The sequence below is a fragment of the Poecilia reticulata genome, chromosome 20, assembly GCF_904066995.2.
Source record: "Poecilia reticulata chromosome 20, P_reticulata-male-v2, whole genome shotgun sequence".
Classification (NCBI taxonomy): Eukaryota; Metazoa; Chordata; class Actinopteri; order Cyprinodontiformes; family Poeciliidae; genus Poecilia; species Poecilia reticulata.
The window spans coordinates 25,573,405-25,599,801 of NC_088849.1; the positions used below are offsets into that span (position 1 = coordinate 25,573,405).

At 41.9% G+C, this 26,397-nt stretch overlaps 3 protein-coding genes across 8 annotated transcripts in view; 1 reads left to right on the plus strand and 2 right to left on the minus strand.

Annotated features, from left to right (window-relative positions):
• Positions 1-1,667: 1,667 nt before the first annotated feature.
• Positions 1,668-11,593, plus strand: zgc:112982 (BCLAF1 and THRAP3 family member 3). 2 transcript variants are annotated; one of them, XM_008396885.3, is made up of 11 exons: positions 1,668-1,925; positions 2,467-2,510; positions 2,942-3,520; positions 3,759-4,421; positions 8,739-8,908; positions 9,844-9,964; positions 10,556-10,634; positions 10,702-10,829; positions 10,894-10,972; positions 11,045-11,144; positions 11,354-11,593. In XM_008396885.3, the coding sequence occupies exons 2-11, from the start codon at positions 2,476-2,478 to the stop codon at positions 11,365-11,367; spliced, it is 1,968 nt and encodes a 655-aa protein (XP_008395107.1). In that variant the 5' UTR covers positions 1,668-1,925; positions 2,467-2,475; the 3' UTR covers positions 11,368-11,593. The 2 variants fall into 2 exon arrangements, with proteins under 2 accessions (XP_008395107.1, XP_008395106.1); XM_008396884.3 differs by lacking the exon at positions 1,668-1,925 and having other exon boundaries at positions 2,437-2,510.
• Positions 11,594-12,125: 532 nt separating this feature from the next.
• Positions 12,126-17,896, minus strand: eif1axb (eukaryotic translation initiation factor 1A X-linked b). Its single transcript, XM_008396886.3, has 7 exons — positions 17,721-17,896; positions 15,243-15,326; positions 14,229-14,332; positions 14,081-14,131; positions 13,210-13,291; positions 12,950-13,041; positions 12,126-12,799 (listed from the first exon to the last, which is right to left on the minus strand). Exons 1-7 carry the CDS (start codon positions 17,734-17,736, stop codon positions 12,794-12,796), a joined length of 435 nt encoding a protein of 144 aa, XP_008395108.1. The 5' UTR covers positions 17,737-17,896; the 3' UTR covers positions 12,126-12,793.
• A 4,018-nt stretch (positions 17,897-21,914) lies between these two features.
• rps6ka3b (ribosomal protein S6 kinase, polypeptide 3b) overlaps positions 21,915-26,397 on the minus strand; it is a 50,808-nt gene continuing 46,325 nt past the window's right edge. For all 5 annotated transcript variants that reach the window (XM_081601863.1, XM_081601865.1, XM_081601862.1 and 2 more), the window contains 6 exons: positions 25,368-25,526; positions 24,773-24,934; positions 24,577-24,653; positions 24,363-24,480; positions 23,467-23,607; positions 21,915-23,108 (listed from right to left, as the gene is read on the minus strand). In XM_081601863.1, the coding sequence (XP_081457989.1) occupies positions 22,986-23,108; positions 23,467-23,607; positions 24,363-24,480; positions 24,577-24,653; positions 24,773-24,934; positions 25,368-25,526 (780 nt within the window). In that variant the 3' untranslated portion in view covers positions 21,915-22,985. The remainder of the gene's footprint in view (positions 23,109-23,466; positions 23,608-24,362; positions 24,481-24,576; positions 24,654-24,772; positions 24,935-25,367; positions 25,527-26,397) is intronic.

Here is a 26,397-nt window from a genome sequence, read left to right on the forward strand (position 1 = left end):
TCATTTTCTCTGCAGCTGGAAAACTCAATCACATTCTGCAAATTTTCTAAAAATATTTATATTTAATCCACAAGATTCCTTATTAATCACATTAATATCAATTTTCTGATTACTTAACCAAATAAAATTAAATATACATTAATTTTCTAATCTACATCTACAGGGAAAAGACAAACTTTATAAATTAAGATGCAAAATACATCAAATTACAATCACTGCACTGCAAAAACAGAATATTTTTGGTATTAAAAATACTCCATACATCATCCACTGATCTGCACTAAAAAAAGAGAATGGGAATCCAACTTACTTTATTTACATTGGTTTAACATAACAGCTTAATAAACTTCATGTATTTACTTGGATAAACTTAATCTGATATCTTGTTTTCTTTTTGCAGTGTAAGCCCAGTTTCCTGTCTGTTTACATTATAAATCCATTTATGAGACTCATTGATGCTAACAGCAACGATAATTCACCTTTCGATATTTCTTTATTTAACGAGGAAACAGTGATTATCTTCTCCAGGTTTTAAGAGTTCTGTAAGTTCTTCATATAAAAATGAAGAGTAATATTTAGTAATAATTAGTACTTTAACTATTTCCAGAATATCTAATACATAATGTGTCGTTATGCTTAATGAGGACATTATGACTGAAATAATTAAATTAACACACTTCTAAAAATATGAAAACATTTTTAGATTCTCCTGAAATTAGCCAGAAAAGCATCATAAATGACAAAATCAAAGACTAAATTCAAACTAAGCCAACTAACTAAATTAAAGCTTTTCAGCAAATGAAAACAAATTCAAGAAAAAAAAACCTGATGATATAATTACATTATTTTTAAAATAGAAAAATAGTATTTTTTGGGCGAATTTGATCATCTTTACAGACAAATATGTTTTTATCTTAAATTCAGAATATACACTGATTTTTTACTTTATGGCTTCATTACTGCTCTGTTGGGGTTTTTTCAGCAAATGCACATTTATAATGATTTATCGATTACTAAATTAGTTAATGGTTATTTCAATAATCAATTAGTGTGGTGTGTCATACACTTTCCCCACTGTATTCTGTTACTATATATATATATATATATATATATATATATATATATATATATATATATATATATATATATATATATATATATATATATATATATATATATATATAAAAGCCTGAAAAATTTTACATTTTTATGACTTTGGATACTTATTTCAAGTTTCCTACATTTTACATTCCATTTTATTAAATTAAAAAAAGTGTTTCACATTTCCAATTTTAATTACTAAAAAAGTTTTATTGTTTTTCACTAATCACCAAAAATAAAATTGTTAAAATAAGGGACACTTTAAGAATTATTTACTGACACGTAATGCAAACCTTTCTTATTCTTATTATAAAGACTGTGTTTATTTTATATTTTAAAATAAAACAAATCTGAGCTAAAAATGGAATAAAATTATTACTTTTTTGGATAAAAGAATCCTGATATAGTTTTAAACTTAGCAACCGACTCTTATAAAATAATGGTTAACAGAAATAATTCAGAGTATATGTTATATATTCATCACCCACTGAAAAAATGGGTTCATAAATTTTCGAACAATAACACACACAAAATATATATATATATAATTTTACACGGTTTTGTTTTATTTCGAAAACGCCTCGCCGGAAGTGCCGTGCCGGTCCGGCCTAACTCATCTCTACGGTTTGTTGTTGATGGCGGTGCAGCCATTTCCAAGCAATGCTGAGCAGAATACTCGACCTATTTAGTGAGGTTATGCGAAGTGTTATTAAACAATGGGGTATCTTTTTAATTTATAGGCAGTTATAGCTTTATTTTCCGTTTGTTTGTCTGCGTATCACGTAGCATTAGCCTCCGTAGCTCTACGGATCTCGTGCTTAAAGGTAAGAACAGCTGCTGCCTAGCTAAGAGGCTAAGGCTAGCAAGGATTATTTATTTTAATGTGTACATTATTCTCTGGTAGCATGTTGAGCCGCATGTTTGTTGGTATCGCAGGGTATTTTCACTGTTGTCGCCAGCTGGCATTAGTTATAAATAACCTGTTTAATTATTCATATTTTAGTTAAATGAAACGAGACTGTTTAGATTTTCACTAGCGGAAAGAGGCTGAAGCTAACTAAATAAAACCCAATACAACATAAAATTTTTAAACAACGAGCATTGTGAAAACCTTTTATTTTGAAATTGGCGTGTTTCCATTAAACAAATGTATTTTAAAAACAAACATATGGTCAGTAGAAACGCAGCTAATGACGGATGATATTCTTCCTTCAACAGAAACAAATTAATCTTGTATTATTACTTAAACATAAGTACTTTCTAAAATAAACTTTTTCCAATGTTTTTAGGATACCAGAGTTGCATGAGCCGACTAGAAGGTCTGAATGTAGAAGTATAAAATCAGATCGCATGTTTCCCTTTCAGGTAGAAAACATGTCCAGACCGAGGTCCAGATCTCCGCATTACAGGTATTTTATCCACCCGAGTCAAGTTACCCCACTTCTTCAAATCTAAAGAAACTGGTGTGGAACATTTGTGCAGCAACATTTTTAGTTTGTGCTGCTTTTGCTTAGAAGATGTTACTGAAAGTTTCTCCACATTACCCAAAATCTAAATTAAAATCTACACAAATCTAATAAAATTGGGCTGAAATGTTTGTGCTACATTTGTACAGTAAAAATGTTCCTGTCTGTCTTTTAAGGAATTAAGGGAATTTGTGTTGGTAAATTAGTTTGCCCCTATTTTTATTGCACAAACAAACCAGTTTTGTTGAATTTGCAGTAGGTGGGGTAACTGCACTCAGGTTCTTAACTCCATTTAAAACCTGTAAAACTGCAACATTTATTCCACTTTTCTTATTTTGTCACATTTGATGACGTTTGTTTGCTTCTTGTTTCAGGAGATTCCCCTGGGAGGAACCGGACTTTGATCCCCGGAAAGTAATTGCAGAACTGGACGGGAATCCTCGGGACAGGGGCCGCCACCCCAGAGAGGGTCCGGATGACTATAGGGGCCCCTACAGGGAGGACCGGTACCGAGACGACCCGAGAAGATCTCCGTACCGAGACGAGCCTCACTTCAGGCACCAGCGACACCCGGACCATGACGAGTTCGACCACTGGGGGGCGTTGCCTCACCACGACGACATGCGTTTTGAGAACCACAGGTTTTTCCCGCGGGATGAACGGTTTGACGACTTTCAGAGGTTTGATGACAGAAGGGACGGTCCGCCGCCGCTGCTGCCGGGCTTATCGCCCAACCCGCGGTCGGACCAGCAGCAGAAGAAGGCAGGGCCGGGCTGGAGGAGGGAGGAGGCGGGCCGGGATCAGGGCGGGTTCAGAGGCTTCAGCTCCGGTATGAGGGCAGACCCGGGGAAAGGAGGGCGGTTCCCTCAGCAGCAGAACAGACACTACGACAGGAACCCGCATTTCAAACGACCACGGCGACAAACGGACGCCGCTGCCGCCGATCACCCTGGGTAAATCTGTGGGAGCAAAATCTGGAAAAATCAAGATTGCAAAGGATTCTCACCTTTCCCTCCATAACTGGAGATTCCTCACTGTTTCAAATCCTGTTAGCTTCACTAATGAGTAGCAGAGTTAGGAGTCATTGCATGATTTACTTTTTAACCCGTTTCTGTTAGCAGTAATGCATGAATCTTCCTGTCGCTGTGTCTCCATGTCTGAACCGTGTCACCTCCTCTTATGCCACCACAGGTTCAGGGAGGAAGAGGAGGATGAGGAGGAGGACTTTGGGGGCCGCGGTTACTCTATGGACAGACCCAGAGGTGGGTTTAGAGGACGCAGTCGGGGCAGCTTTCCCCGCCGGGACGCGGGGCAGTTTGCCAGAGACCTTGGCATGGAGGCCGATGCGAATCGGTTCAATTACGATGCTAGCTTTGAGCGGCCGCCGAGTCCGCCGGAGCATTTCAGGAGGGAAGATGGCGCCCGCCGCCCACATTTCCACGAAGACTCTCAGGAACCCGGCTATCAGGAGCCGAGCAGGAGGAGCCCTGAGGTTCACAGATACGGTAACCATGGAAACCAGCGTTGGAGGGGGCGAGGGCGGTACAACCACGGTCCAAGAGGACGGACCGGACTCCACAGACACCAGCCGCGGTACGCGGACCCCCCACAGGCCGAGCAGAGGCACGACTACCCCACCTTCAGGGACGGCGAACCCGGCTGGGAGGACCGAGATGCCCCGTCGCCATGGAGACGCAGCCGCTCCCAAAGCCTGGACCCAAACGAACGGCCGCTGCCGCCGCCGCCACCGGCCAAAAGGGGATGGAACGAGCCGCAAAACGATGGCGTGGCAGTTGTAACCGAGGAAACGCTCACCATCAAGGTGGACATGAGTCGACCCGTTAACAAGAGCAGGTAAGAGGTCAACCTGGGGTCAGGGGTGAAAGTTCACACTTACTTTTTCTGATAAACAAACCCAACATGGAGGACAAAGAGGAAGCGATTGATCAAGATGGAGCTGAGTGCAAATTACCCGAGTTAATCCTCTGTGTGCATCTTCGACTTTAAACATACAAGATGGACGACGAAGAGGAAGGGTTTGGTCAAGATGGAGCTGAATCTGGGGTGAGGGGTGAAAGTTCACACTTACTTTTTCTCAAAACAAACATGGATGGACGAACATCCAAACATCCGTGGATGGAGTCGAGAAGGAATTGAACGTAACTCACCCAAGTTATTCCTCTGGGTGGATCTTTGACTTGATTCTCTCAAAACAAGATGGACGACAAAAGAGGAAGAGATTGGTCAAGAAGGAGCTGAATGCAGGTCAAGCCAGGGTGAGAGGTGAAAGTTCACATGTACTTTTTTCAAAAACAAGCACAAGATGGAGGATGAAAAGGAAGGGATTGGTCAAGAGAAGCCGAATGCAGCTTGCCTGAGTTATTCCTCTGCATCTTTGCCTTCTTGTCCTTTTCTCTCATAACAAGATGGAGGACGAAGAGGAAGCACACGGAATTGAACACGTCTTATGTTTTTTTTTCATTTGGAAGTGAGGAACGGTGAGTTCATCTGGATTAATCCCAGATGTTGTCATGGCAACGTCGTCATGGCAGAGTCCGACCATAGCGCCATGATGTCTCGTTCTCTACCTTAAAGCCCCAATTCATCCCTCTGGTCCCAACGGGATTCATGAGGAATAATGTTGGAAAGCTTCAAGTTTTAACAAAAAGGAGAGAAATATAAAACTTTTCCTGCCATAAAACCAGATGAAGCTCAAAGCCTCAAGAACTCATGAATGTTTAAGGAAAGCGATCAAGTCGATGTGGACGAGACTTTGTTCTTTTTACAAGAATCATGTCCGATTCAAACTGTTCACTCAGCTAACCTGAGACTTCCTGCTGGATTTTATCTCATACTTTGCTGTTTCACGTCGTTTTTAATCTGGATTAAATCCTACTGGTGAGACACGAGGAGTGACATGATGGAAAGAATCCTCCAGACGATTCGTTCTGCTCTGATGGATGCCAACACGGCGGAAAGCTTCACTTCAAAGTTGATGTCACTCAATCAATCAAGTTTATTTCCATAACGCGTTTTAGCTACAAAGTGCTTTACATCATAAAAACACAAGGATAAAAAGTTATAAAAATCATACAGCCAATGATCGAGAAACCGGTGACCAAGTCTGGCTGAGAAAATGTTTATTTCTCCCCTATAAGAGGGAAGCAGATGATTCCTGCGGAGCTTCAGTTCATCCATAAACCAGGATTCAACCCTCACTGACCATAAAATGGTCTCATGATTTTCAGATTGGAGATCCGGAAACAGAAACTTGGTTCTGTTGCAAAGAAACCTGGAGATCTTCTCCTTCTGGAAGCTGGAACTGGACACATGTCTTCTGCTTTGATACTCAGCAAAGCTGCAGGAGGAACGAAGGAACCTGATTGGTTGCTGCTCACATCTGTCCTGGCAGGAAGTTCTGGGATTCAGGCTTTTAAAGGTCACATTGACTGACAAGCTAGTGAGAAGAAACCTGAAGTTTGACGATTGCAAGAAGAAAAATGTGGAAATCAAATGGGAACCAGTCATCAAAGGCGAGAAGCTTCATTTTTAACGTTTTAACATCCAAACGGGACAGAAGCAGATCCCAGACGTTCTGCCTGATCCATTTTTAACAACGTTTTCTCAAAGTGAGGACCTGGAATAATAAAACTCCTGAACATGGCCGATCGTTCTTCCTTCACTCTGATGCACTTGGACAACGAATCATAAACGATCCAGACTGATGGATTTATTTTTTTTACTTAAGCATCTCTATTGATTTTAACAAGAGCAAAAGAAATTCCCAGTTATACATGAAAATAACCGCAGACAAAATACACCACGGAGGAAAAAGAAAAGATCAGACCAAAGAACATAAAGAACAGAGATTTTCTCTAAATGACTTTTGACACGTCCTCTTCGTTGAGTTGGAGATAATTTTGGACCAAGTGTAAAAGACGGCCCAGATTACCAACAATTCATCAAGCTGCTTCTTATTAAAACAGACGATTTTCTCAATTGTGAAATTCTACATAATGTTTGTTTCTTCCATGAAGATGCAATGCAACTTTTAACTTGAGATAAACAATTCAGGATAGATATTTAAGATTCACGTCTTTGGACTTAAAGAGCCATCTTCACCAATCATCTGACCAATCACAGTCAACGCAGCCTTCCAAAAGGATAATACCTGGAGACCCAAACAGACTTTTACTGGACGATGTCCGCCTCATCCTCTGGGATCAGGAAAATAACGACGATCCAAACCCAAATGATGAAGCAGAAAATAATCAGTTCTGGTTTCTCTGGAGGAGAAAGTTGGGTTGAAATCAGGAGATTTCAGTTGACGACTCGAGAGATTTCTGCCACTGCTGATACTGAAGAATCAGGACCTCAAGGAAAAAGAGCTTCAATCAAGACAATAAAACAAAGGATGGATAATTATTGTGTATCTGATGACTAGCCTGCTAATCAAGTGTTGAGAAATCGTCCCATCATCCATAAAGAAACACCAATCAGTGAGAATCACGCCTGCCAGAACAAATTCAGGGAAAAATCTGGAAGTTCTCCATCATAAAACTCAACATTTCTGCAGAAACGAGTGAAACGAAGGAGCTTAAAGACAAAACAAGTTGCTGATGTGTTTCAAACTGAAGCTTTCTGAGGTAGAAATGGATCCACCATGATGAGGAAGCAATCTGGACCCGAGAGACGATCCAGAAGCTGGAGAAGAACCTCCACATGGAGGAAGAGGAAGATGATGAAGAAGCAGCCTGATCCTCCTCTGGGATGCTTCATTCTGGCTGGAAAGCTGTTAATCTGGACCAGAACGCCGATATGAGATACTAAAAGAAGTGTGAACTTTCACCCAGACCTGAACTCACCTGGTAGCCGTACCTGTGCTTAGAGCCCCTCTATGCTAACTTAGCTAACCTGTTAAACAAGCAGCCGAGCCTCACTGCCCCGTTTGACTCATGAAAGCTAAAGTTACATGTGGATGTCATGAGAGGAAAGGTGAGTTATTGGGTAAGGTAAAAGTCTTTCTGCTCCGTTTACAGCTCAATATTTATCATAATCAGCATTTAGGTGTAGAGGAAAGTTAACTTTTTGGTCTTTCAGAGACATTTTAGACGTTGAAACGTCTTTTTAGATGAATTTTAGATTGGCGGTATTACCGTATTTTCCGCACTATAAGGCGCACCTTCAATGAATGGCCTATTTTAAAACTTTTTTCATATATAAGGTTCATAGAATAGATGCTGCAGGAGAGGCTGGAGTTACGTTATGCATCCACTAGATGGAGCTGCACTAAAGTGAATGTCAACAAAACAGTCCAACTCTGGTTGGCGAGGAGAGCCTTCCTGGGCCGGGGCGTGGCCGGACGATGGTCACCCTTCTCTGTTCGCGCAGAGCAAGTTGGTGGAGAACGTGGCGCTAAATGACCTGCAGATGACCTGATTCTAGACGGTCGGTAGGTAGATAGGTCAGTCAACCTTTATTAACAAACCAGCGTTCTGACAACTATCCCAGCATGCACCACACGCTTCTTCTATGGGGGGAAATGAAGTCGGCGGCTGCTTACCGTAGTTGCTAGACCAGTTGTGGCTCATTATTGGTCCATATATAAGGCGGTCTGTCGGCTTTTGAGAAAACTGAAGGTTTTATAGTGCGGAAAATACGGTAAATCAACCTTTTTAATCTTTACATCCTGCTGAAATGTTTTTCAAAAACAAACATGGAGTGTTTTGATTCCTTCATGCATGTTTGAGAAATCATTTAATCGCCATGGCAACCATTCAGCTGCAAAACACCTGGGTGGACCTAGCTCCACCTTCAAGATGCAGCTCCTTCAGACTAGCCAGCAGCAATTAGCAAACATCTGCTGAGATCATGTAAGAGCTTCTTTTCAGAGCAATGCTGCTAAAACCGTTAAAGGGTTAATGGAGGACGACGACTTCCTGGAGGCGGAGCTTCAGAAAGCAGGAGTTTCTAAAGAGACAGGCCCAATTTAAAGGCATAACATAGAAGTCAGATTTCTTTTAAGTTATGTTTGATATGTATTTTTATAACAACTGAAGTGCCTGGAAATCTCTTGGTACTGCTCCTTTAAGGCCGACAGTAGTTTGACTCTAAATGAGTGTAGAAAGCAGCGGCTCACTGCTCTGCTGACGGCTGGGTCTCGTCCGGCAGCGCGCTCTGCTACTCCTCAGACCGGCAGCTGTCTCTGGACCTGGTCAACGTGGGCCGCCAGCGCCTCGACTTCCTGCCCCTGCTGGAGCACTCGGGGACGTACCGGGAAAACGCCACGCACACCGGGACTTTTGCACAGGAGATCATCACGCTGGTGCACTTTGTCAAAGGTTAATGTGCATTAAGTACTTTATAGGACCAGATAACCTGAATATTTAGGGGAAAAGTAGTTTTTCCATGAAAGTTATTAAGGAAAATTCACATTTTGCGCCTTTTTGTACGTCTGTTTTGGTTTCTACTGCTTCTAAAAACAGACCAAAAAACAAAACGCCAAACTGGTTTTGGGAAATAAGTTGATGTTTTATGGCGTCTGGAAAGTGAGCCAATTCGACAATTTCTGGAAAGTAACGTCACAAATCTGTACGCACTGCGCTGTTACCTAGCAACTATTGCCAAGTTGGGTTACCTAGCAACCCAAGTGGAAATGAAACCTGTTTGGTCAGCTGGTTTTACTGCTGTATGCACTGTACAATGGCTGCTGGAAAAGATGTTTTTTGTGGACTTGAAACAAAAAGTCAACAGCAGCCAAAAACAAGAACGCAGCAGCCACTTGCTGCGTTCTTGTTGGTTCCAATTTAGTTTTTCAATTTAAAAATTGCATATCTGTTTGGAGCCATTTTCACGCATGAGTGTAGATGTGGAGTTGGGGACGTGGCCAGCAGCAGCTGATGTGGATTTAAATAAGCTGCTGATTCTCAAATTAGACTGAAATCTCATCTAAGAATGATTTTGTTGAAAAAATGTATTGATCATGTTTTGTATCAACTAATTTTGAATTGTTTAATCATGATTCCTTGAGTCTCATTTAATTTCCATTCATAATGGTCCTTAAAAGTTTTGAAGTTGACTTGATGAAACCCAACTTTTGGCCACGCCCCTTAGTCTATTGGCTCCGCCCACTTTGCAGGAGTTTTTTTTTATTTTGGTGAGGCGGAGTTACACTTTCATCAAATCAAATTAAATTGTGTTTTTAGTGATACCCAGCCTTGTAAACAATGAAGTCCATGTTGTTCTGAGTCTACCGTGTCACTTCCTGTCTCCACAGAGCAGTACTTCCGGGGTGATGGGGTCACCCTCACCGAGCGCTTCTCTGCGCCTCAGAAAGGAGGCTACGCTGAAGACGAGCTGGAGGAGCTGACGCTGCACCAGAGGTTCAGCTCCAACAGGTCGGGTCACGTGACCTCGCTCTCATGTAACTTTGTAACTGACAGCCATCTTGGTAGGCAGTTGCCACGACAACAATAAACAACCCAGAAGATTAGAACTAGCTCATGCCTCATTCCTATCTAACTTATAATCAGAATAAGTTCATTACAGCTACATGAGTACTCTACCCACCTCTGTGTAGTACTAAGAGAAATATCAGTGCAGTACTTACTGTGAGTTAGCAAAATTAGCTAAGCTAATGTAGCTTTTATCTGCTAGATAAGACATAAGTCGTTTACAAATCCGTTTGAGCATTTATGTGATTTCAGGCTGTGAAGCTCCTCCATGTTGTCAGTATTCTTCATGTCATCGGAGGAGATCAGAGGATTATCTGTTATCTGTTTCCTGGGTCGATCCCAACGGCAGCCATTTTGCTGATATATATTTCTCTTCCTCATTGGTCATTAGCGTCAGTATTTGTTTTCGGTCTGTAAGATGTGCGGTTCAGCTATTCTGTGTGCGTTTGCCTACCAAGATGGCGGCAGATCACTTCCAGTTCAGACCTGTCCTGGCTGCTGATGCGACGGCGTAACGTTCTGTTCTGGTTCCAGAGGCTTCAGTCTGAACATGGACTCTGTTCTGGATGATGAGGATGACGAGCCGCTCTTCTTCAGGCTGGGATCCATGCAGGTGGGGATGAAGCTGGTGAAACTGGTGACGGTTACTGGTCTCTAACACACGGGTCGTCCACTGACAGGAAGCGAACAAGCAGCCGCAGCGAGGTCCAGGCGACCTCCGGCACGACCTGGAGCGGCGGCGGCAGGAGAAGCTGGAGGCGGTGAAGGTCACCATCGCCGGCAGCAGCTTCTCCCAGCGTTCCCAGTGGTCAGTTCATACTGGGAAACTGTTACCAGGATGAAAACACGCGGCTAACGCTTGTTTGTTTCAGCGAGCCGGACCTGACGCCGCCGATGGACCCGGACGGGTTCTGGCCCGCAGAGCAGAACCGCAGGAGAGACGGCGGCATGGTGAGGCGCACAGGAAGTCAGCCGCTGCTCACAGGAAGTAGAAACCGCCAACATGGTTGTGTTGTGCTGCAGGGATCCCAGAGGGGAACGTTTCAGCGACCCAACATGGCAACGCAGCGCAGAAATCATCAGTTTGGAAACCAGAGACAGAACCTGCACAGCAACCCGGCAGGTAAGCTCAGCTTCTGGTCACCTTTAAACACGATTTATCGCCGTTAACGTATCGGTATCGGACGATGTTTTTAACTCATCAGTCCAGTAAATAGAACTGGGCCGATGTAACGGTGATTAATCGATTAATTCAATTTAAAAAAGTGATGAATTATTGGTGTGTTTGATCTGATGCAGCCTGGAAACATTTTAACTGGTTCTTGTTTTCAGGTCCAAACTGGTGATCAGGTTCTGAAGAGCGGCTCCGTGTAACCATGGAGGTCAGCAGGAAGTCAGAGGAAGTACTTCCTGTTTCCATCAGCATCTAACTGAACTGCGGACGGCTGTTCATGTTGTAGCTCCTCTAGTTCCATCTTCTCCTTTTTTTCTGTTTGTTTTTGTTTTGAGGTCTAAATCTTCCCCACCATCTCTAGAAACTTATTTTTAATAAAATAGACATCACAAATCTTGGATTCTTGTTTTTATTTTGTCTTCATTGAAATCAGGATTTATAATCTGAACAGATTATACTGGATCAAAACAAACCAGATTGTCTGATTATTCTGGATGCTAAGATTTCCTGGTTTGTAAAACTTAAAAGTTCTCATTTTGTTACTTTATTCTTGTAAACTTTAGTTTTCATGGCTTCATTTTCTTATTGCAACTCTTACCGGTTATTATTGGTTTTATTCGTGTTTCTAACTTTATTCTGTTTTTCTGGTGTTACGACTTTCCTCTGCTTTATTACGACTAGTTGCGTTTTTACATTCTCCCTTCTGTTCTTCTATACAACTTTTCACTTTACCGTCTCAAAAATTTCTTCCATTTACACTCTTCTAAAATAATGTTCAGCTGGTTTATCTGAAAATCTGACACTTTGTAATTTATGGATTATAAAAGCATTTAAAATGCAATTAAAAGAAATTGATTGAATTCCCATATTATCTGCTCCCTCTGAGCTCAGTGGCGCCACCATCAGGAAGTGAGAAACCGCCACACCAGGTGAGAGGAGTTAAGATCTTTATTGGAAACCCGACAAAACATCATCGCACATCTGCATCCATGTGGGACAGCAGAGGCTCCCAAAGCGCAGACAGGAAATAAAATTAATCTGCTTTAAGCTCACATATAATCTGAGGTGTGTGAAAGATGAGCTCTGAGTGGACTGGGAACACTGGGAACCTCTGGTTTCACCGCAGAGCGAGCCGACGAGTTTGGGACAGGAAACAAAGGAAACGACAGACTAAGGAGGGATCACCTTCATGGTTCAGTCCAGAACCCGTCCGGTTCCGCCGACTCAGCACTTTATCAGCAAACCGACACATTCGGTTCAGTTTCTAAATCCCACATGTTGTGAAATTAATCATAAATACATTTTCTTTTTTTAATAATAATAAAAAAAAGATGGTGTGTTTGGAGAGAGAATGTCAACAAAACAGTTTAGAGAAGGAAACTGGAAACGTCCCGCCGCAGGTCTCACCTTCATCCAGAACCAAAACGACCGATGGAGTAACCATGCAGAACATTAATAAACCGGGTTTGGACTGTCACAGGCTCATCTTTAATATTAATAATAATAAAAAAATGGTGATTATTTGCAGAATCGGCTCAAAACATCCCAATCGGAGCTTCGGTAGTAAAATCCTGCCTTCCTCCTTCAGCCGCAGCGTTTTAGATCTGCAACATGACGGAGAAACGGATCATCATCATCATCATCATCATCACCATCACCGCTGCAGCAACCCGTTCAACTGCAGCAGAACAATAAACCACCTTCTGCTCCCTCACTTCTTAAAATTAAACTGAGAAAAGCGACGTTGAGCTTACATCATCGATATCTTCATCATCGTCACCGATGTCGTCGAACTGGATCTCGTCGTCGTCTCCGGGTCCGAAGGTGTCCGTCTCGTTGATTTTAGCTGTGAGGGAGAAAAGGTCAGAATATTTTACAGTCATTTCCCTCTGGTCCAAGTTGGACCCAGAGGGAATTATCCCCTACTCCAGCATCTTTCTAACCCAATGGACCACTGAGGACCGGCCGGCTCTTTTACAGAACCGGTTCCACTGACGACCCACTTTAAACTCACCGTGTTCTGGAAGTTCTCCATAAGCCTTCAAACTCCGAGCCTCGTCGGCGTTGTACTTCAGGATCACGTCGGCTTTGTTGTCCTAAAGAAAGAAAATCACAGAGATGTTAAACGGTTCTGATCCGGTAAGATCACAGGAACATAGAATCTCATGTTTTTTATACCAGATATGATTCTAATTGTTTTATTTCCTAAAGAAGTTACAAATGACAGAATAAAGTTTCAAAAAGTGATTTTTTTCTTCACCCCTGAGAGTTGAATGGCGGATTATTAAAGATGTTTAATTACAAGAGTCACAAAATCAGAATAAAGATGGAATTTTACCAGAACGTCTTCAGATTACAAAAAACTTGTTATAATGGGGAGAAAAGCTTCTATTATCAGGATTTAACTTGATTTTTTAAGTGCAAAAGTTTAAAAGTTCTGCTATTGATAATAATTTTATGCTAATGTGTTAAATAAATTAATTGCTTATTAATTTATAAAACTTGTACCAAATTATAACGTAACAAAATGCTCAACATTTTAATGTTTTACTTTAAAGTCAAAGTTGTCACATTTAAATTTACTTTATTCTCCTAATATTAAACATTTATTCTGGTATAATTCTGACTGTTGTGAAACTATTTTTATTTTAAATATAAACTAAATCTCAGTCTTGTAATTTGTCATAAAGTTAAACAGTTAAAATAAACAGAAGCTGTAAAACAAGATGGCCGCCCTGACATCACTAAACTATGGAAACCCAAGGAGAGAATAAATAATCAAAACCATAAAACTGATGACTGAAAGTGATTATTGATTATTGACCAGGCTGCAGTGAACAGAGAGAAAACCAGTCAGTCAAGTCAAACTGGTCCCAGTTGCTCACCTGGTAATCCCTCAGCCCCACCAGGATGATGTCAGACGTGTTTATCCAGACCTGGAGGACGGAAACAAAGAGGTCAGAGGAGGTCACACGACCTCTGTGACCTCTACACAATCGGCCTGCCGCAGTGCCGACTCGGCGTTTCTCCGACCTTTTTCCGGAGCTTTCCTCTGATGTGGCAGAGCCGCTTGGTGCCGTCGAAGCACATGGCCTCCAGGCGGCCGTTCCCCAGCATCTTGATCACCTGAGCGTATTCTGGAAGAGACGAGCGCCGCGTCATGGGATGTTTCAAACCCGTTAAAACTACAGGAAACAGGAAACGGCTCCGTTTTGCTAACGCCAGCGGCCCCTCGCCCAGCGTTCCGTCGCCCAGCGGCCCGTCGCCCAACGACCTGTTGGGTGGCAAACAGAGGTTCCCCCCACTCTGGTTGCCTAGCAACGACCTGCTGGGTGGCAAACAGAGGTTCCCCCCACTCTGGTTGCCTAGCAACGACCTGCTGGGTGGCAAACAGAGGTTCCCCCCACTCTGGTTGCCTAGCAACGACCTGCTGGGTGGCAAGCAGAGGTTCCCCCCACTCTGGTTGCCTAGCAACGACCTGCTAAGTAACTTCTGCAGTTTAAAGTTTTGCTTCATAACGGCTTAAGAATAAAAACCAAAGTGAAATAAAAACTGGATAAAACGGCAAAGATGAACCCAGTCAGACAAAACAAACTGATCAATCACTATTGATTCTGATATGAAACGATTATATTGTGATAAGGTTTTCAGCCATATTTATATCCTCTGAAAATGATCTTAAAACAAAAATATTATCTATTGCAATAATTTTGAGACATTATCCAATAAAATGTATTCATTTTATGTTTAAATGGATGTAGTAAACGTCTCCCAGTAATATTTTATTTTCTAGTTCTTGGGTGCCTCGCCCCTTTCTGATATCACCCTGGGCAACTGCCCAAATCAAAAAGCGGCACTGTATTCACGTTTTCCCGTCTTCAGATTGTAACTTTTTCTATTTTTCCTCCTACTTTATTGATGTGCAACGCATTCACAGGCAAAAAATGACAAAAAACAGGACTGGAACAGTTAACCGTGGTAAATCACGATCAATCGTTAAAGATCTGTCTGGGTGCGGTTCTGGCCGACTGGGTCAGCAGAACTCACCCTGGCCGTCCTCCTTGAACACCAGCTCTCTCTTCTCAGACTCATTCTCGTTCTTTCCACGTCGCCGGTTCTTTCCTCCTTTACCTGCAGGCAGAGCAGGAAACCATCAACACTGTAAACCTGAACCAAAACTGGAACATCAAAACTCATTTCTATTCATTAAAATGCAGCAAAACTGAAAAATCCCACATTTATTCAGTCTGTAAATGCACCACAAAGCAACACATTCTTTGACTCATGCTTTTAATTTAATATCAATAAGATAAAAGTTTTTATAGATGATCTTGTCTCTAATCTTCTCTGCAGCTGATTATTTCTGTAAAGTTTTGACAAAGTTTACAGAAACCAAAACATGACTGGATGGAAAACATTTTATATAAACCCAAATCATTTGGGGTTAACATTTTTTATACTTTTTTTAACTCTAGATTCCAAGATTTAAGATTTCATTTCTGGAAAATCTGGATTTTTTTTTGGAGTGACGTCATGGCGGCCATCTTGTTTTACATCTTCTATATATTTCTATCTTGAATTCAGGTCAAGTCTCTGAACAAGTTAATTTAGTTAGTTTGTTTTCTGAGGTTATAGGTAAAGCAACATGTGGCCCGGGGGCCATTTGTGGCCCCTGGACTGACTTTGTGTGGCCCACGACTCAAATTCAACATAATACATGTTAGTAAGCTTGGTGTATATTGTTTTAATAAAAGTTAACTAAATCGTGTTTTTGTTGCTCAGAATTGACCAAAAATGTTTTATTATTTTCAGTCAGTCTTTAAAAATTCACACCTTTGTTTTACTGAAGCAAATCTGTTGATTTATTTTAAGGCTTGGATCTAATTTACATCCGTTTCCAACACACAAAAAGACAAATTTACTCATTTAATTAAAGTATCACAACTTAACTTATTGTGCAGTGGGTTAAACAAAGTCAGTATTTAGTTGTTTCATTTGGCCTGCGAGTTATTTTAGTTTCTTTATGCTTCACATATTAAATGAAGCTGAACTGGGATTAAACTGGGATTAAACTGGGATTAAAGCAAATGACAACCTGCAGGAAACATGATGAAACCTGTTTGTTACGCTCTGAGTTATTCATGTCTGTTTATTATGGGATTTAATAAACTTCTTCAGACAAGGAGTCCAGAAAGTCCGACTCTCTCCTGACCTTTCACCTTTAGAAAGGTCAGGACAATCAATACCCACAATCAGATATTGATTGTGGAAACAAATTCACACAGGAAACCAATCCTACTCTGATGTGTAAAAATAAAAACAGGTGCTTTGAGTTAAACCTCTAACCTATGGAGGGCCCAGAGGGCCAAAAAGCAGCTAAATTTGCCTTATTACTGTCAAATGAGTGAATATTTATTCATCTGTGGATTAACAGTAAAATGGTCAAATTAAAACCAGGTTATGTGACAATGATAACAGGATGCTGTTTAAATCTTAATTCCACTTTTACATTTAAAGTAAGAAATAAAGTCTGCAAACGTACAAACGTATTTCCATACAGTTTATTTTTTGTTTTGCTTTTCAGAATGATCCTGATTATTATAAACAGAATTTGGGTGAATACTTTTAACCGTGTCAGACTGTCATCTTTTAAACTTGTCCATTATTTTAGAAGAAAACATTTTAACATTTAACCAACTAAAATATACGACCTAAAGCTCTTTATAATTAAAACTGATGAGAAAACAGAACATTTTCTCTGAGCTTCATGGGACTGCTTCTGACAGCATCTTCAGTCAGAGGCTTAACCAGAGCCGCTGTACTACAGACTGCTACAGCAGACTGCTATAACAACTCTTTGAACCTCAGTTAACATGAGTTACAACATTTAATTTACTTTTCGGATCAATAATTTAATTGAATTTAAAAATTAACTACAATAAACATGTTTTCTAAAAAAAACCCAACTTTAAAAGGTAAACTTTGACTCTACCAGAAGTAAAAACATTTGGCCATTCCTGGTTGTTTAAACATAACAGTTAAAGTTTAATGGGAGTTTTGCCGTTTAAACTTATTAAAAATCACAGAAGTTGGACCTTAAATTTGCTTCTGTAACGCTAATCAGCAGATAATGATTCACTCCAGCTGATTAGCTCGTATAAAACTCAATTGGAAGCTCAAATAAAATCTTTACATTATTTTAACTATACATGTTGAAGCAGACGTGTGTTATTAGGTACATTTAGATAAATTAGTGGTCAGAAGGCCAGACCGGGGTGGAGATTAGCTGTGTCAGCTAGCTAGCTACGAGCTAACCGTCTCTAAATGTCAAACAGCATCAAAAGACTTAAACAAACTTAATTAATGTGAATATTCAGAGTTTATTTTAAGCAAGAATCCCTGTGGATGATCAGTAGCGCTCACCGATAGCTGCTGCTAACGGAGTTAGCCGGCCCGGGTCACGTTTTCCACACGGCGAGCTAAACTACCGCAGAGCAGTAAATGCCTCCATTTTCGGCCCCTTACCTTTATTTTTGGGCATATTCCTTTACACCAGGTTCGCTTCAACCCTCCTCGGTACAACTGGCGGCTGGTGGATGTTTACAAACGTCAGACAGGATCAGATTTAAACCGAACTGAACGGAGCCAGAAGCTACTTGCTTAGCGTTGAGGCTCAGTGACTGTGTGCGCAAGCGCAGGACAGCGCGTTCAAAACTGCAGCGCTTTATTGAAAACCGTGACGCAGCTTAGTTTAACAGGGTAAATACGAGAGCCAGGCCGCCATCTTGGGAATGGCAGATTTATCAGAACAGGAGAAAGAATCAAGGAGTTAACCCGGGACAAACATAGATTCCCGTATTTAAATCCAAACTTTATTTTTAAAGATGTAATTGAATTTCTTTTTAAGAGATTTTGGTGTCAACAAAGTTTCTATCCAGCTCTTTAATTTTCACATAAAAGCTTTATTATACTAGTGTCTGATTTACAATAATTTTCCTCAGGAAAACGTTAATTTGGAATAACAAATATGTTGAATACAAAGATAAGTCAATATTTTATGAAAAATTGTTTCAAGACACTATGTAACTTGTGTATAAAAAAGGTTATCTTCTGACATACTGAATTTTTGAGAATCTTATTTTTTTTCGATTCCAACTGGTTTTGTAAGGCTGTTACAAAGGAAAAGTGGTCATAACAAAACTCTTAAACATCCATCCATCCATTTTCCTCCTCTTATCCGGGTCGGGTCGCGGGGGCAGCAGCTTCAGAAGGGAGGCCCAGACCTCCGTTTCCCCAGCCACTTCTTCCAGCTTCTTCATTTTCAGTTCTATTGGATTAATACGTTTATGAATATATTAACTGGTTATTGATTTGGACTTGGACAAGTACTAGGTCACCAACTTCAAAATAATTCACCAAATATATCCAACAAATCAATTTATATATTACAAAAAATATAGAAAGGACTTGGAATTTCGCAACTAATAACTAACGAGATAATAACTACAAAGCTATTAGCAAAAGGCTAATTAATAGCTTTGCTAACTGCTGTTGGAAAAGCTAAGTGCTTTTCAACTTGGAAAAAATAGCAACCAACAGCTTCTTGAGCCAACTGCCACATACTTACAGCTAAAAGAAAAATAAAACCTTAAAGTTTTCTCGACTTCCTTTAAAGGTCTACATTTTCCAAACTAAAAAATATCCGGCGACTGCAGGTAAGATAATCACATCTCATGACTACAACTATAAAAAACACTTAGCCAATCTATAAGTAACTTAAATTACACTTATTTTTGTGACTATTTTTGTCTGATAAACAGCTGGAAATGGGTAGTTTAAAAACATTTATGATGAAATGTGTTTTATAAAACCTTTTATTCAGGATTTTTAACCAGTGAAATAAGAAAATGCAAGAGAGAAAATAATTAGTTCTGAGAAATCCTCCTGGCTTCATTTTGATCAATAAACAGCAAAGGCATTTTATCGATTATTGTTTTTTATTGTTTTTCATAGAAAGTCCAACTCTGCAGGTACAAAAACAGAGAGCTGGCGTAGCAGCAGGGCTGAATACATCTGACAGAATCAGACGAAAAGAGGAAGAGAAAAAAGCTGTTTATAATTACAGAAACGGTCATTTTATTTATCTCTCTTTGTCCCAGAGCTGTACACTGATAGAAGAATGAACTAAATTCAACATAAATCAACAGTTACTTATAAAACATAAAGAAACTCTGAAGTTTATCCCTTTAAGATGACATTCAGACGACCAGAGAAAGTTTTTAATGTCTCCACGACGGCAGAAGTGGGATTTCTGCTGTGAAGAAATTAATTTTTGCTTTTAAAAACTCAGTCGCAGACATCAGTGGAGGCCCGATTTCACCAGTTAAAACAAAAACAAAGAGCAAATAAAACTCACAAAGTATCTTTAGGGTCTAAATGTGGACTTAGTTATTACTGAAGGGCAAAAACAAATAAAAAATGACATTTATGGTATTTTTATGATGTAAAGCACTTTAAATGCTTTGTTGCTGAAATGTGCTATACATATAAAATTTTATTTGATTTGAAATTAAATAGTTTTATGTCATTACTTCTGTAAGGAAATGTTTGTTTCAATTTATCAAATTTGATTTATCCAGAAAATGACTCGTTTATGATTCAGACGTTTATGTTTCATTTTTATTTCGGCGCCGGTGAAAACGGGCCTCCGAGGTCGTCGGGTTTACAGTTTCTGACTTTTCACACTTTCATACGTCCTCCATCATTTCGCACCAGAAGCAAATTCACACATGGATTAATTTTACTGAGGAGAATCGGATGAAAGATAACGAAGCTGAACAATTTGGTCAAAGAATTTAAATAAATGCAGCGCCCCCTGGTGGCTCAGCTGGAGGAGTGAAAATCAGCTTCGGCTCAGGATGGTTTTATTTTCTGCAGATTGTTGCAAAAATTAGTTTTCTGTTGAATCTACAGAGCAAGCATGATGCTAATAGTTAGCATGATGCTAACTATTAGCATCATGCTAACTATTAGCATCATGCTAACTATTAGACCTCCAGGGTGAAGCCAACAGCTGGAATGTTTTTAATGTTTTCTGCTCAGTTTTTAAAGGGTTTGCTGCCAGAGAATCATCATCATCATCATCATCATCAGACATAAATGCTGAACACAGATCACAGGAACGCAACACCAACAATGGAAGAGTTCGATTTCAAAACAAAACCTCCAGACCCTCTAAAAGTCGCTTTTTTAAGACAGAGAGGAAAACGGAAACCTGGAAAGACAAACTGGACGTGTAAAATGTTTAACTCAGGAGCCTTTTGTTCGCCTGTGTCGCTCGTCTTCCTGTGCTTTTTCACCTCCTCCTCCTACAAAAATGCATCGTCTTGATTTGTAGAAACCTGAGTTGCCCAACATGTTCATATTTACAGTTCTGCTGCACCGACGGCTCGTACTGAGAGGCAGAAATCCAGCGTCAGGCGGCTCTACGCCATCTAAAGATGGCTGACAGGAAATGCTTCAAGCCGCCTTTAGATCCTGAATTATTCCTGTGAAAATCTGGGAGGGCATTTAAATCTGTGGTGCTCAGATTTCCTCCTGTTCAGTCTCCCAAGACCTAATAAATGCTCATTGTAGTGCCAACTTGGGCAGCCATTTTGGAAAAAGAAAAAAAAAAGAACAAGTTGCCATGGTGATTCCTGCATAAGACAGAAAAACAACCAGGAGTTTAAGCTTCAAACAAACAGTTGCTGTGCAAAAACCGTAAGTTGTATTGAATAATCCTTAAACCGTGAAAAGCATAACGTTCCTCTGGCCACATATGAGAAACTTTATACGTCTACAGCGATTTATATGTAGATACGGCGGCTAAAAGACTCTTCAATGCTAATTTTGATAGAAGAATTACAATGGGGGTGAATTCGGTTGTGTGTGTGACCTCTGAACTCTGAGGTGATTTGACTAAAAACCAAAAGTGCTACAGCAGTGAGAGACACACCGGGTCGAAGAGGACAGAAATACCAACGTTTTGATGTATAAATGTTAACTGTAGAGATGAAACTGTGGCCATAAAAATTATTTATATAGAAAAAAAGGTCAAAATCTAAAGTGTGTGGCATCATCACACTTAAACTTTCTGTGGTTAAAAACTCTAAAAAGTTCATCAAACTCAAAATAAAAGCTTGTAAAAAGTATAAAATGCATCAAGATGCTAATTGAGACGAGTGTTAAAACTTTAACAATGTTTCTGATTTAAAATGAGGCCGAGCTGCGGAGCTCCAACAGTGCCGAGTTTTCTCACCGCTTCACCACCATCACATGGGGACACATCAGGAAACATCTGTATTTTTACAATAAATGTAAATAAACATCGTCTATTTTACTACCAAAGGTCATCGCAAACATAACTACAAGTTTATATTTATTTCACGTATAATGAGGAAAAAATAGCAACTTATATATTTTTGACATCACTGAAATTTTAACTTCATTTTTATTTCCACAAACTAAAGGAGAAAAACTGAGCACCACAGATTTAGTTGCTCCCTAATCTGCATAAATCTGTTTCTGATCAGATTAGATAGTAACCAAACATGTTCATGATGTTGGGTGTAAAATATAAGTTTCTTATTCCAAAAACGAAAAAAATTAAGTAGACACAATAACAGGTGAAAAATGGCTTGTTATACCTGTTGTGGCCACTAGGGGGCAGCATGTTCAGTTTGATTCCAGAGAATTTTCCATGTTGGTTTTTGGACGAATGTTGGCGGAAACAAAGGTTTCAATGGTGGATGCTTGAAACGTTTTGCTGTTTTGTTCCTGAACGATGAAAAAGTGGAGAAAGAAAAAAGTTTTCCCAACAGAGCGGATCTTAGTGGGACGTTGGTTTCCCTTTTAAAAGGCGAGCAGCGACAGTCCCAGGCGGCTGCTTCCTGAGCTGATCTGGACTTCGGTCCGTCTCAGAGGCTACTTGAGGTTTAAATGCAGAATCTACAACTACAACAAAGATCCGAGCTCTTCAGAACGCCTCCCTTTCCTTACTTTGTTCCTATGATTCCCCGTCTGAGGTTAATAAATACTCTTGTTTTCCTGACGCAGCCTCGCAGAGGCGAGGAAGCGCTGATTGTCCGAAGCAGAGGCCGAGTTCCTGGGTCCACCCTTGGGTCGACCCAAGGGTCCACCCACGGGTCGACCCACGGGTCCACCCACGGGTCGACCCACGGGTCAACCCACGGGTCCACCCACGGGTCCATCCACGGGTCCACCCACGGGTCCATCCACGGGTAAACCCACGGGTCCATCCACGGGTAAACCCACAAGTAAACCCACGGGTCAACCCACGGGTCCACCCACAGGTCCACCCACGGGTAAACCCACAAGTAAACCCACGGGTCAACCCATGGGTCCACCAACGGATCCACCCAGGGTCCACCCACGGGTCAACCCATGGGTAAACCCACGGGTCAACCCACGGGTAAACCCATGGGTCCACCCACGGGTCAACCCATGGGTAAACCCACGGGTCAACCCATGGGTAAACCCATGGGCCATCCACGGGTCAACCCAGGGATCCCCGGTTTGTGTTGGTTGGTGATGCTAAAGCTGGGAGTCAGGAGAACCCGGTAAGGTGCAGGGCGGGGCGGAGACGGGCTGTGCTTCTATTTGGCGTAAGCGGCTCTCAGGTCCATCAGTAGTCTGTCCAACCGGACCGGACCGGACCGCAGGGGGCGGCGGGGGAGGTCCGGAGGCGATCAGATCGAGGTCAGAGTTGACAGGAGGAAGAGGAGGAAGTCAAAGAGCGGTGGAGGTGATCTTCTTCACTCCCCTCCGCTGGGCCAGAGTGGAGCAGCCCACCGGCTCCAGGACCGGGGGAACGTTCCGGTTCAGGGCCGAGTAGGTGGCGGCCATGGCGCCCTGCGGACAGGAAGTGACACAGATACGGTCAATCTGGCGCCCTGCGGACAGGAAGTGACACAGATACGGTCAATCTGGCGCCCTGCGGACAGGAAGTGACACAGATACGGTCAATCTGGCGCCCTGCGGACAGGAAGTGACACAGATACGGTCAATCTGGCGCCCTGCGGACAGGAAGTGACACAGATACGGTCAATCTGATACGGATTAAATCTCCTGATGTGATGAAGAGCAGTTTCTCCTAAACACCAAGAAAAGTTTTCAGGTTAGGAATCGTTACATCAGGATGGATGGATGAACAGATGGATGGATGAACAGATGGATGGATAAACAGATGAACGGATGAACAGAGCCCTACCTTGACCAGGTGCGGTGCGTCCTGCCTGTTCAGGGTGAACTTGGGCAGCTGTTCTCGGTGCATCACCCAGGGATGTCTGAGGACTTGAGCCGCCGTCAGTCGCTGATGAGGATCTACATGCAGCATCTTAGACACCAGATCCTACAGACAAGTAGGCCTTCAGCTCAACCCTGGTTAGCATGTATCTCTACAGCTCAACCCTGGTTAGCATGTATCTCTACAGCTCAACCCTGGTTAGCATGTATCTCTACAGCTCAACCCTGGTTAGCATGTATCTCTACAGCTCAACCCTGGTTAGCATGTATCTCTACAGCTCAACCCTGGTTAGCATGTATCTCTACAGCTCAACCCTGGTTAGCATGTATCTCTACAGCTCAACCCTGGTTAGCATGTATCTCTACAGCTCAACCCTGGTTAGCATGTATCTCTACAGCTCAACCCTGGTTAGCATTTATCTATTCAGCTCAACCCTGGTTAGCATTTATCTATTCAGCTCAACCCTGGTTAGCATGTATCTCTACAGCTCAACCCTGGTTAGCATGTATCTCTACAGCTCAACCCTGGTTAGCATGTATCTCTACAGCTCAACCCTGGTTAGCATTTATCTCTACAGCTCAACCCTGGTTAGCATGTATCTCTTCAGCTCAACCCTGGTTAGCATTTATCTCCTCAGCTCAACCCTGGTTAGCATTTATCTCCTCAGCTCAACCCTGGTTAGCATTTATCTCCTCAGCTCAACCCTGGTTAGCATTTATCTCCTCAGCTCAACCCTGGTTAGCATTTATCTCCTCAGCTCAACCCTGGTTAGCATTTATCTCCTCAGCTCAACCCTGGTTAGCATTTATCTCCTCAGCTCAACCCTGGTTAGCATTTATCTCTTTCCTGTGAGTTCACACCTTTGCTTCGGCGGAGACAGAGTTCCAGTATCCTCCGGTCAGGGAGAACTTCCCACTGCCGATCCGAGCCAGAATCTCCTCTGGTGTGTCGTCTGGACCGTTAGCAAAAGGAGTAAAGCTGGAGAAAGACGTAGAAAACATGAAAGGAAGCTGCATATTTATGCTGAATAAAACTGAAAGCATAAGCTGTTTGTTGGAAGAGAAGCTAAGCTACCCTGTTAGCATGGTGTAGAGCAGAACGCCCAGACTCCAGATGTCACAGGCTGCGTCGTATCCCTGCTTCTTCAACACCTGCAACAACGTTCAGATGTTTTAGCTCCTATTTTCTCTCTGCTGCGAGACGACAGTACAGACATTGTTTTCATGCTTAAAGGAAAATCTAACAGAAAGTAAAGCAAAGAGACTCGGACCTCTGGAGCGACGAAGTTGGCGGTGTAGCACGGCGTCATGAGCAGGCCGTTCTCGGCTCTCAGCTGTTTGGCGAAACCGAAGTCGCAGATCCGGATGGACTCGGCGTTGCCGCTCTCGTCAACGTACAGGATGTTGCTGGGCTTCAGGTCCCTGTGCACCACCTGCAGAACGAGGAGACACCTGATTGGTCGGCTCGGATCGCAGGTCCAGACTGGAACTTTAGTTATTGATTAATCGGTTATTCTAATGATAATCGATTTAAAAATCTGCCACATACTGCAGATTTTTTATTTAAGCCTTTTTTATACAATATTACAACTAATTTAAAGATGGAGGACTGAATGCTGATGCACGCCACACTTTTCAGATTTTTAATGAAAATGTTAAACTGTAAATAAACGTCCTGTCCTGTGGAAGCTCACAGACGTTTAAAATTACTTTTTTATGCACCTACCAAGAATATTAGCATTTAAAAGTTTCATTATTTCGATTTCCTTTAAGAAAAAAATAATGCTTTAATGTGAAGATTTTAAAAAATGTAAATCAGCTGTGAGGCTGAAAATGATCAGTTTCCTGAATCTAAACCTCGTTTACCCCGTTGACGTGCAGATACTCCACGGTCTTGGTGATGGTGTAGAGCACGGCGCTGGCTTCCCGCTCAGAGAAGAACTTCTGCCTCAGGATCTTATCCAGCAGCTCTCCTCCCTTCATCAGCTCCGTCACCAGGAACACCGAGCGGCCGTCGTCATACACCTGCAGCAGCAAAAACACGCCGCCCACCAGCGTCAGCCGCTGAATCACCCAAACCCATCCATCCATCCATCCATTTTCTTGCACCCTTGTCCCTCAGTGGGGTCATGAGGTGCTGCTGCCTCTCCAACTAACGTTCCAGGCGAGAGGCGGGGTCACCCTGGACAGGTCACCAGTCTGTCGCAGGGCAACACAGAGACACACAACCATGCACACACACATACTCACACCTAGTGACAATTTGGAGAGGCCAATTAACCTGACAGTCATGTTTTTGGACTGTGTGAGGAAACCGGAGTACCTGGAGAAAACCCACCATGCACAGGGAGAACATGCAAACTCCATGCAGAAAGACCGGGGCCGGGAATCGAACCCAGAACCTTCTTGCTGCAAGGCAACAGCTCTACCAACTGCGCCACTGTGCAGCCCCATCACCCAAACCACTGGCTTCTAAAAACGTCCAGCAGGGAAACGGATCTAAAACTTCAGAGGGAAATTAGATCCTGGAGAGAAGGCGGATTATTACTGCTGAGTCAGAGCAGGAAGTTGTTGTTCAGATTCGGCGTGACCCCGCGGTGACCCCGTGAGTCACAGATAAACCCAGAAGATGATTTAGGAGAATCAGACGGAACTTTAGATTCCATCTGATTTGATTGGATAAAAATGAAAACAAACGGATTCATTCAGAAAACGAGGCGAAAAAATTCACAGCCAAAAGGATCAGATGGAGAAACGAATCAGTTTGGGGACAAAAACAAGATGGCGGCTACATCCAACAAAACATCCAACCAACAAAACATCCAACCAACAAAACATCCAACCAACAAAACATCCATCCAACAAAACATCCAACCAACAAAACATCCAACCAACA